Source organism: Drosophila guanche, unplaced genomic scaffold (genome assembly GCF_900245975.1).
Source record: "Drosophila guanche unplaced genomic scaffold, DGUA_6, whole genome shotgun sequence".
Classification (NCBI taxonomy): domain Eukaryota; kingdom Metazoa; phylum Arthropoda; class Insecta; order Diptera; family Drosophilidae; genus Drosophila; species Drosophila guanche.
The window spans coordinates 1-12,184 of record NW_022995945.1 but is presented as its reverse complement, the minus strand read 5'-3'; the positions used below and the strand labels follow the sequence as shown (position 1 = coordinate 12,184).

At 39.1% G+C, this 12,184-nt stretch overlaps 2 protein-coding genes across 2 annotated transcripts; both read right to left on the bottom strand.

The window, feature by feature from the left end:
- Nucleotides 1-336: 336 nt before the first annotated feature.
- Nucleotides 337-1,114, bottom strand: LOC117591629 (the record flags this gene model as incomplete). Its single annotated transcript, XM_034284954.1, has 1 exon — nucleotides 337-1,114. A coding segment is annotated over exon 1 (778 nt), but the record flags the coding sequence as incomplete, so codon positions are not given.
- An 8,977-nt stretch (nucleotides 1,115-10,091) lies between these two features.
- LOC117591628 (uncharacterized transporter C1683.12-like) lies at nucleotides 10,092-11,696 on the bottom strand. Its single transcript, XM_034284953.1, has one exon. It carries the CDS (start codon nucleotides 11,669-11,671, stop codon nucleotides 10,160-10,162), a length of 1,512 nt encoding a protein of 503 aa, XP_034140844.1. The 5' UTR covers nucleotides 11,672-11,696; the 3' UTR covers nucleotides 10,092-10,159.
- Nucleotides 11,697-12,184: the final 488 nt, after the last annotated feature.

Sequence of the window (12,184 nt, the reverse complement as noted above, 5' to 3'; positions counted from 1 at the left end):
AATTAAAATGGCAAGAATCGATCAGTGTCTCCTGACTAGATATTGTTGGCTCGTTAAGAAGAGATACGTCTATATCCAGCTCATTAATCATCAGGGGAAAGCCAAATCTGACTGATACCAGTCTGTCGTAAACGAAGCAGAGCCAAAATACCCTATTCTCTGTGAATGTCGTCGTCTTTTTATGATAATTCAAAGTAAAAACCATTCTTATGGCGCTACCAATAGTAAGATACGCAAATTCTGGTTTGTCCAAAGAAAGAGCATAGTAGGCCACGTAAAGAAATGACTGTACCAAAGAAGTATTAGCCATCATGTCATATACCTTCAACAACTCACTTTGGAGTCTCAACGCTGTCTCGAAGTACTGCAATCCGGGAAATTTCGAGCCGGTCTTCTCAGGAGACCGATCTTTGTTGAAGAGACATCCTAGAGCCAGGTACGTGAAAAACCTTGTAACCTCTGTTGCGTACTTGACAAAGTCAGCATTATGCGAATCACTGGTCCATATAAGTTCATCCAATACGCTTTTCTCGTAATCAGGTTCTATATACATATAATCTGCACCAATCACGTTAGAAGCGGCCAAAATCCAGTTCTTGGCTTCTGAGGGAGAGGGGCAGTTTTCCCGTACAATTTGTTCAATCAGTGCCATATTTGGAGACGTTTCCAAAGAAATTGTTTCAATTACTGATGGACGCACATCACCCCGCAATTGACATGATTTCCCTAGCGAGTCCTTAATTCTTAACAAGAACTTGCCACAAGCTGAATTTCCCAAACGATAGTAATTATTACCTTCTGATGGATCGTCCATCCCGTCCCGATCCTCTTCATCATCTTCACTGCTAACTAACGGGTTGTCATTAGTAGACACATCATTTGGATGGCAATTGGATCGTGTGGCAAGTTGAAGCTCCAAGTCTTTAATTTTGGACTTTAAATTAACAAGATACTTTTCCGTAACCTTGACTGTTTTAGAGGATACTTTGACACGATATGTGCAAGCTAGTTGCTTGTCGATCTTGATGCAGTAGTCGCATGGCCGACCTCCGGAACATCTCTTTTTTCGTCTTTTGCAAACTTCACAAGCCTTCTTAGATTTTTTGTCACTCATGAATTAATATCAGACTTCTGCAGTCATCATTTGCCAGACCTCAATAAGACATTTATTTTTATATCGACACTATCCCCATACTGTATAATCATCGGCACCTAATCCTTAGTTTTCTCCGAAAGGCGTTCGAAGAGATTGAAGTTGCATCCGTGTTTAGCGATGATAAGTTGAAAGTAGTGCATGAGAAAGTAGCTGTACCAACATTCAGCTCGATTACGGTTTCCAAAATATATGCTAAGCGCACCTACAGAATGATGAAATTTTCTTCCTATTTTTATTTGGACAAGTGTATAGCATCGGGTAGGATGTGTCTACCATCGGGCAAAGTAGTTTTGCGCCATAAATCAATAACAGCTGCATCAAAATTTAAACTATAAAAAAAGTTTATGTAGTATCAACGGAAAACTCCGGTTGAAAGTACAGCACTATAAACTTGGGTCTCGCGTACTTGGCATATCAACAAGCACATTTTTCCTGAGAAGAACAGCAACACTTGTCTTGGCAAGTGTTACAGCTCCCGTTACCGCACGAACAATTGACGTCATTACCATTTTTGGAACAGCATTTGTCAGGGCAATGACAGGTCTTACTGCCCTCTGAGGAGTGGTCGATTATTTCGGCTAGCATCTTGAATCCTTTTGTATTTCTTTGTTTTAGTATACTATGGCGAGCGACTTAGGGAAACTTGAGACCAGAACTAGAGAAAATATCTTCGTCTTTTATACCTAACTTCTATGCCATGATCTCCCCTATTCATTTTACGAAAACTGTGGCCACTGCCCGAATGAACAGAGGAATGAAAGGGGCAGCATACATCTAATTGACGCCGCACGCCCTATTCTAATAGGGAGTTTATCTATTAAGAAGAAAGCCATGGAAATGACAGGAAACAGAAAGCACAAGCGTGGACCAAAGTAAAACGAAAAAGATGTCAGCAAAATAGCCGCCGGGTTTGGGCACCCGATCTTCGAACGCGTGGCGCAAGCAGCTTATCAATAATTTGAAACTCCGTACACCCCAGAAGTCGAAGAGCAAGCTTACGAAAAACTCTGATGGAATAAGGAATGGCAAGATGCAATGAGTTTCAATGATTGGTAATAAGAAAGGTTTAGAGTTATGACCAACACCCTGTTGTTAACCCATTGAAGTCACCACCAAAATTTCATGTAGGCTTCACGCATTATATTTTTTTGCAGGAGTGGAAATTTCCTAGACGTCGAAGAATATATTGGGAACAGAATAAACGTGATTCACTGACTCACAAACAACAGTGACTGAAACTTTGAGATTCACACAACTAGAATCAGAAAGGCGGATAACGTCTTTTCTGGAACGACAACTGCTATAGCACGTTTCTGCCCATACAAGCACTGCCTCATTGGCACCAAAGTTCCAAGCACAAAGTACACAAACACTCATGGAACATATACCTGTAACTCCATTTCTTCTAAACCAACTAAAAACAAAATTCTATTGGGACTACTCGTATGCGAGAAGAAAGGCAGAATAAATTGACTGGCCGTCAAATCAAGTAGCATCGATCACTAAGAAGGATTTCACCTTCTCTTTAAGCAGCAAACGAACTATAAGGATTGGCCCTGTTTCAGACTACTTCACGTGTGGTCGTCAACCCCCAGAGAAGGATTTACTACCTCTCGAGGATTTCTATGTCAACTGCAGCACTGACTCTTTGGTTCCAGTAGATCTATGGCAAGCTTGCGTGGATCCACAGAGTCCAGTTAATGTTTCTGTGACGGACAAATTGCTAACGAAGACTTTTAATCAACTGCTGGCCAATCTAATGAACGCAGAGGAACGGACGAGTGATAGTACTTTGGCTACCATAATGATGCTAGCTGCCTTCGATATTTTTTTTAGTGATAAAAGGCGGAAGTGGAGGGCACATGTGTATGGAGCAGGACGGCTGATCATGGAGCGCCTTTGTGACTCAGGTTCTAACATGCTCACGATATCAGATGAAGGCGAATCTAACGACCTATTTTTTATTACCAGATGGTTTTCGTATGTGGATATCATTGGTTCGCTTTCGTCTACTAGTAAGGTTATTACTTCAGAGAAACTCCGAGCCATCAAGTACAAATTCGAAAAGATGACTGACCAGGAGAACTGGAGTAGGAGGAGGATCAATCTAAAAGATATCGAAGCTGGAACGGGATTGGAAGCAAAGGTACTTTCTTATTTGGCAGACGTTTCGTGGCTTATTCGCGAGAGAGAACAGAGACAAGATGCCAACGGGGGTGAAATAACGCAAAAATTGCTATCGCAGGTTTTAGAGCTGGACTATGAAATCAATGCACACCTCAATGAATCAGAAAGGGAGCGAGATGAGATTTTCAAAGCTTACTATTCGCAAGGCCGGCCTGAGATTCACAAAGGATACCGCATTTTACGAGCCACAAACCTGATATTTGGATTAACGGGATCATTTCAACTGAAGCGTAGGGTTTTAAATCTTCCGCAGAATAGTAGAATCATAGAAGATTCACTAGTGAAAATAACAAAGCTTGTGGATGAAAGTATTCCTCTAGTTTCTTCTTCGACGAGTTGCATAATCTTCTGTTTGTTTTGTTGCGGCTGTGAACTGCTTAGCGATTCAATGGTCAAATATAGGCCGGTCTACATGAAAAGAATTGACTCACTAAACCGGAAGGGCGTCAGCAGTGCTGCAATGGCTAAGAGAATAATGGAGAAATGCTGGAACGAAAAAAAATTCTGGTGGGATATTTTACGTGAGAATAATCTAGACATAACGTTTGCAATTTAGAATAGAGAATTCTTGTATATAAATGTGGTATGTTAGAAAGCATTTTTTTTTTTAATACCGAAGATGTTGGAAGCTTTGATGATCTGTTGAAGTCCCAGTAGAGAGAACGTATCAAACAGAGGCAATAAAGGGCAAAATTACTCATGATTAGTTCAAGAGGACATGAAAAGTCAACGAATACTAAAACCAATAATTTTTCTTTTTTTCTGTTTCCTGGGGTACTTCGAGGGTCCTTTTGCTTAAAAAGAGCATTGCTCTTGGAAAAAGAACTTTGTCTTCTCTGAATTCAGGTTAAAAAACAAGAAAGTTTGAAAAGCAGAAACTTATAAAAGTGCCCATCTATAGGTTTGTAAGAAGCAAATTTTTTTTATATTTTGCCCACCTTTATCAATGTTCAGAGCTTCTTTGTGCGAGATAATGCCAAAATTTCACATTGCGAACACTTCACCTGCAAACAACTTGTATGAAATCCATTTGGTTTGATTGGAACGCAAGACAAATAAAGTCGAAGAACTCGAAAAAGAAATCAACTACTCGAACCTGTTCAGCAATATCGGATGACCAAACAAAGTTACATGTGTGTTACGGACTAGCGTAGTTATTCATTTTTAAATTTATGAATAGAATAACAACACCTAAACATACTCTTTCTATTGATCCGAGTCTTTCAATAAGGTTGAGTTTTATATATCGATCAGTCTCTTTTCTTAATCATTGCGAAGTGACTTGAAAATGCCGTCAACAAGCACGAAAATATCAATCCGATAGGTGCATACCATTGTCATTACCAGAATATGGGACAAAAAACATAGAATATTTCATAATGAATGGTGATTCGTCAGTATTCGGCCATACTGGACTATAGAGAGCGCAATATATGGCACAAGAAAGTTATTGCAAGCATCAGCATCAGTCAGTAACATTCTACTGACACCATGTTAAACTTTACAATTTTTTTAAAAATGAAACATCGATTGGAAGTTTTCAGAGGGGTTCTCTTTACAATAAACATCCCCAAAACTAAGCATGCGAAAAATCGCATGACTAATACAACACATCACCCAATAGCGTCTTACGTGTAAGCCATCTAGAAATGCAAAAGTCCAACTCTATATTCCGGTTTTAAGTATGTATAGTAAGCAGCTTCTCTCACACTTGAAGCAGCTAAAATGGTTGTTTTTCTTTTAATCAATTTGAGTTTGCCTTTTATTGATTAAAATCGATGCACTGAATGGTCTTCCAAAACAAAAAAGAGCATAGTTTTAATACTCGAGCAATAAGTTTAAGCTGAACCACTTTCATGAAAGAGTTCCTTAACTACTGTTCTTATGTGACGTTTGCTGTATTCCCTTACCACTTGACAACACCATATCGTAAAGGCTTGCACCATTCATTCGTGCAGCTCTTCACAAGGCTAACTTAATTAAAACTTTTTGCCTTTACTACAATTAACCATGTAATTGTAAACCTGATAGCCATAATATTGTCTGTAATTTGTCGATATTCAGCCAATGTACAAGAAGAAAAAATTTAGTCCGATTAATCAAAATCATCTTCCAAAATTAAAGGACCTTCATGGAGGGTTTATCTCATAAGCTTTTGAAAGTGTGGTATTCATGTGGAGTGCTACTAATATAAGCGGCATGCTTTACTCTAGCACGAGTTACTCTAGATATCGGAAACTTCGCGTCTTATTTCCCAAAGGAGCGTCAGAAGACGTTTATGTTGGAAAGAGGTAACTAGGTAGCATAGTGTCAGCCAGTGGTAAGCGTAACGTCAGTCACTTGACAGCCCGACAATCTGTGGAAATTTTTTCCTAAAAGGTACATATGCAATTCTATGCATTAATACTCCTGCAGAAATCACTGTTTATTTTAGTAAATTAAATACTACAGATTACCGATGACGGCCATGTCTTTACAGATTTATTTGTGAGAACTCATTAGCTCTCTGGGTCAGGGAAAACCGTAACAGAGGTGAACGACATGTGCCCAAATTACTCTTTATTCTAAGAGAATGATTTGGCATAATAGCAGTTACAAGATCTCTCTTGCTTAGAGAGTCAAACATAACTCTGATGAATTTCAGACCGCTTAAAACAATCTATTCATAGGTTCGTTATAACAACTAGCAAGGTAAGAGTATACCCTCAGAAACAGGGGCAGTCAATACTCAGAAATGTGTTGAAAAGCTTCTGGAACATCTATCTTGGACCATACGTATTCGGCTTTTAAACATCATAGATCTCGTGCAGAGAAGAAAAACATTCTTACTTGAAACTGTTGCCAGAACAACCTGCCCAGAAAACAAAACAACGCCTACCACGACAAATATAATGCCAAGAAAAGTGGGGAATTACGAAAGATCCTCAAAGTAGTAATACTCATGTCTTATTTAGAAGAAGAAACAGCCAAAAAGGTGGAACGATTTTCATATTGCTCTGTATAGAATCTGCTTTTTACCTTTGCACTGACAAACAAGAGTCCTCAGCATTCCTTCTAGATAAACAAAAGTGTTTCATAGTTTCTTAAAGCTGCAGAAACGAAGCTTGTTAAACGCGAGGAAGGTAACACAAAATAGAGCGAGAACCAAATATTGAGCAAAATTAACGGCTGAGAAATAACATTGCGAAGAAAGAATAGTAGATAGAAAATATCACTAAAAATCAAAGTGAAGGTAGAGTGCTCATTAGCATTCTTCGCTCTTAAGCAATACTGAGAAGGACTTATCATGAAAAAGTCCTCCCTCCCCATTCAAATCTCCGTAGAATGATATTACAGAGACATAATAGTGATGATTGTAAAAAATTGTTGAAGTCCACTCCCACTGTCGCTACGGTAGTCTCTCAGGTCTGAAGATATGATATCCCAAGAGTTTATTTTCCTTAAAGGTTCGCTCGCGTATTTTGCAAGCAAACAACATTATACAATATCGCCATAGTATAGTAAACTTTACATATCTTTGTCCTCAACACTGCTATTCATGAGCCGAGTACAGAAATCGTCCTGAAATGCAATTTTTTGCTGAGTATCTTGTTTCACTTCTTTATCACTGGTGCGTACCGCTAAGAGTACCAGTTATCTTGAGTAAACAGAGAAATAAGAGGGAGTACCACTCAACACAGTTAGCGAGTCAGGAATGTACCTAAAAGGTTTGAGAATCGTTAACCACAATCATTATATAAGCGACAGCAGTTTGCACTATCATATTCTTGCATCGCAATCGTTATTGCAATGGTTCAGAAGGTCAATCAGTGAATTAGTAAAAAATGCATCCAAATAAAGTACTCTTCTTAGTCTCTGCCCTATTGTTCGAAAGGGCAGCCGGTTGTGAATCGAACGAGGGATCGAACGGAGGTTGGGGAAGTGGATGGGGAGGATGGAAAGGTGGATGGGGAAGTGGATGGAAGGGCGGATGGGGTACTGGATCGAAAGGTGGATCAAAAGGTGGCTCAAAAGGTGGATCAATATATAATGTTGCTCCACACTGTCCCAATTTAGACTTTGGATGGCGTGCAGATGAGTGTGACCGGATGAACTTCTCAATGGACCTATTGGCTGTAGATTGGATAGAATCCGAGACTTACGGTGTTACTGTTAAGGTACAGGGTGCTGAAAGCATTGACTGGAAGTACCTCTCCTCCTTGAAACTGACAGGTATTGACGGTCCTCAGAGTTGTGTAGAGGTTACAAAATCGAACAAAGACTGTTCGATTAATTCTGCAACCGAATTCACCGTTTCATTCCCAGTTTACGCTCAGAAGATTGAAAATGAACCTTGTCAGGTTTTGATGCCATCATTTCAAATCGAATACGAATTTTTAAAGGGTGAGGCTCAGCAATACAGTGAAGGCTGGAAATGGGGCGAAACTTGCTTTAACCTCGAATCTGGTTGTCAACATCAATCCTCGAGTTCCAAAGCAAATTGCGACTTTCCATTGTGGCACTGGAATTGCGGCCACATTCCTGGCTGCCCTAGTAGTTCTAGTTCCACATCAACTGCTTCTGGCAGCTCTACTACTTGGACGCCATCAACCTCCGAGACCCCATGTACGGAAACTCCTAGCGGCTCTAGCACTTCGAGTTCTTGGGCATCCCTCAGTAGCGAAACTCCATGCACTGAAACTCCTAGCGGCTCTGGTTCCTGGGCTTCATCAAGCACCGAGACTCCATGTACTGAGACGCCTGGCAGCTCTTCTTCATGGACTTCATCAAACACCGAGACTCCATGCACTGAGACGCCTGGCAGCTCTTCTTCATGGGCTTCATCCAGCAGCGAAACTCCGTGTACCGAGTGTGAACAAGGGTCAACTAGCTCCACCTACTGGGCCTCAAGCAGTTCCACCTACTGGGAGTCAAGTAGTTCCACGTATTGGGTATCCTCTGGAACAACCACATTATGCACAGAATGTGCTCAGACCTCCGATGTCACTCCTCCTTGCACGGAGTGAGGTGCGCCTCATGGAATCCCGTACTCTATAGTCCAGCCCTCAATGTTTCAATGTAAGCGGAGACGTTAAAAAGGCACAGCCGATACCCAAACTATACAGCAGTCATAACAGCTTCAAACGCTGCTAGAATAAAATCCTGTTTTAACCCCTTATTTCATTGTTTACAGCTAAGTAATAACTTCCTGAACTATAGTATTCTATTTTAAGATCGATAATCAACAGAATTTTATTTTATCACTGTATTATTTTTGGAAGATAAATATCGCGAGTATTACGAGTTTCAACAGTCCGAGGACAATTCGCCATTCTATTTCGAAAGGGAAACTGATATTTGAAGACTATGTAAGAAATTTGCCAATTTACTACGAAATTTACTCGAGTACAGACGGTAGAGAAATAAAACCTAATTCAGTGTCTCAAACCTGATCCATGATTTACTGGTTACTTTAATGTCAATAATGGTCCAACCAGATCCAACAGCACTGAATCAAGATCAAACCATAGCTTACTTTCATGTAAGGGCTTTCCTTTCGAATGCACTTTTAGATTCAAAATAAGGCACTTGCATACTCTTAAAATAGGAATTGGATTATACTACTTTTTCCTCTAAGTAATTCATTTCACCAGGTGGAATATCGGTATAATAAAATTTACCGTATGTTGCATTTGGATGCAGTCGAATTTCTCGGTTTGCTCCAAGCTGGTTGTTTCGAGCTCAATTTGTGCTATTCAATAGTATTTGAGTATATTATAAAGATGAAAAGCCCAACAAAAAAGTTTAAGGGTACACGAGATAGCATATTGAAAAAAAATCATGGAAAGACATCTAAAGTTTTGTTTCTCAAAGGGCAACAGACATATGCTTATTAACTAATAAGCACATTATGTATTGCCCAAATTCTCAATGTTCTCGACGACTAAGTAAACATATTGTTGAATCAAAAGATATTATGTAATCTCTCTGCCGTATTTATACAACAATACATTAAATAGTGTCAAACCACACTTAGACCTATCATTATGGACCTCTTTTATTTGTAGCATTGCCATATGAAAAAAGTAACACTTTTTACCCTTAATCAATGCCCTTAGAACATCCATCGATTGTGAAGTTCCTAAGCATACCCACGGAATTTTATTTATTTTTAGATCTATAAAATATAAATTTATGCTTATTTATTTTTATAAAACCTCAATATCAATAGAAAATGAAGAATTACAAGAGTACCAAGAGTATTATTAAATTATTATTTTCTGCTCGCAATGGGTTTATAAGATTAGAGCATACCAAAAAAAAAAAAACATTTTGAAGTGCTCTTAATCGAAGAAAGCATTTATATTTTTGATATGTATGGATAACGGCTCGAAGGTAGCCACAGGTATTGTCAGGTAAGGCTTTAAACAAATAAAATAAGCTTCTTTGTATACCAGTAATATATATTCACAAGTGTACCAGCCATGGGCACTACTTGATTTAATACACAAAAAGAAGTACCTAATAGACTCGATCTAAAAACAAATAACGAAACACGGTCTTTGATGAACCAAGAGTTCGATGAATACAACACACACTCTCTCTTTTTCGGTAGTCACATGAAGAGCTGCAGCTTATTATTCTCAAAACATATTGAGATATCAAACACTCCAAAAGTAAAAGAAGATAAGATAATAAATCACTCTATACATAAGCTTAACACAAACGCTGCAAGAGTAAAAGATAATACGATAATAAATCACTCTATACATCTTAACACAAACTTCAGATAGCCTCATCATTAAACAAACTGACAGGTGTAATTGACAACACGCATTACAAACAATACTCGTAATCCAAAGCCCAGTCTCCTCTCCTGTTTTTCATATTATCAGATATCTCACCATTCAAAATTTTCTTCCTCTTGATATTTATGCGTTTCAATATTATCACTTGACATAAAGTAAGAATGTTCGATAACACAATGCAACCCAAAGAAAAAGAGTTGCCGAAGGTGTAGGGAGATTTGGTGTATATTTGACCTGCAATTGCACCAGATAAATTCCCTAAAGTTTGGTTTAGTCCTAAAGCAGTTGCACGCTTATAATGAGGGGCCATGTTATTGGTCAACCACGATATATTAAGCCCAGTACCGGTGTAAAGAGAGAACGTTATTAAATAGCAGGCGAAGTATTTGACAGCGTCGTTGCCTACACTCAGTAATAAAATGTACCCCACAATGCCTAGTAGATTGTAGCAAAAGAAAATGGGACCTCTCATTTTGAACCTGTCACTCAGAAAGGCTGAAATTAAAAACACGACACCAGCTAAGATGTACACAGGTACACTCAAGTACTGGGCCTGCATGGAGGAAAAACCTAATCCCATTTTGAGAATGGCAGTAAGAAAAGTGCTAAATCCATACATTATTGTGTCCTGACAAAATTGTATCGTGAAAGAAAGGTATGTTTTGAAATCTAAAAACGCATCCTTCACGCATGACCAGCTAAATTTCTCAGTGCTACCCATGTATTGAGTCCTCTGTTTACTGCGAATGCTCATCAAATGACACTCGCGCTCATTCAAAAAAGGTAAAACCTCAAACTTTGCTGGCAGCCCAAAGAACAACCACACAGACGCGCACACAGATATCAATCCTTCTATAATGTAAAGCCATCTCCAACCCTCGAGACCTCCACCGTTCTTAACTGATGAAAGTCCTGTTGCTATGAGTCCACCAAAAGCTCCAGATAATGCAGCGGATCCAAAGAAGAAAGCAATTCTTTTAGCCTGCTCTTGAGGCTTATAGACAATACTAATAATTAGTGTCATTGCAGGGAAAAAGCCGCCTTCAAAAGTACCTAAAAGAACTCTTAGCGCCAATAAAGATTTATGGGATCGAACAAAACCCGAGCTCAGGGTTATTATCGACCAGGAAAACACCAAAAAGGACATATAGTACTTCACATTGGCTCTTTTTAAAACTAATACAGCTGGCAACTCAGCTGCCAGGTAAGTTGAATAGAAAACAGAAACACAATTGGAGTACTGTCTACTAGTGAGATTTAAGTCCTCCTTCATTCCAGAAGTGTAGGCGTTACCAATATTGGACCTATCCAATGACGACAGGAAATACATGAATGCCAGCATGGGCAGGAGCCGGAAATCTAATTTTTTGACAAGTGCCTTTTCCTCTTGCTCATCAATGTATAAATCTTCTACCAACTCCGAGTCCACAGCCACCGAGACGACACTTTCTTCACCAGCATCCTTAACTTTCATTTTAGAAAAATCTTCTAATGCAATAACCTTCTGGATATTGTCAGATTTAGGTAAACTGTCTGACATTGTGTAAGCTCTTTTGTTCTTCTAAAGTGTATTCGATGAGTTTTCACTTCAAGAGCACCCCTTCTTTTATAATTTACCACCATTTCCACTCCTAATCTCAACAGCTACCAAGCCGTAGCAATACGCTCGTGTCATATCAGTTTGTGCCGATCTCTGCTTATCAAAACAATGGGCTCCCATTAGTTAGCCATTTGTTTTTCAAGTCCTTGCACGTTGTTTAAGGCCTATGTTAGAGCATTCGGCGGTGTAAGTAGGTTTGAAATCACCGAAAGAGAAAATTTCGGGGATTTCGAGCATTAAACTGCCGACAGTGATACTTAATCTAAAATGCTCTTCCGACGAGGCAAACACTACTGATCAATTTTGGTATAAATTGCTGAGTAGAACGCTCGAAAGATGTGAGTCGATGCTGGCTATCTTCTTATTATTCTCATTAAAATTGGATAAGGGCACGTCCAACCGCTATTTAAGAATTGACATATGACTATAACCAGTGCTAAAAATCAAATACGT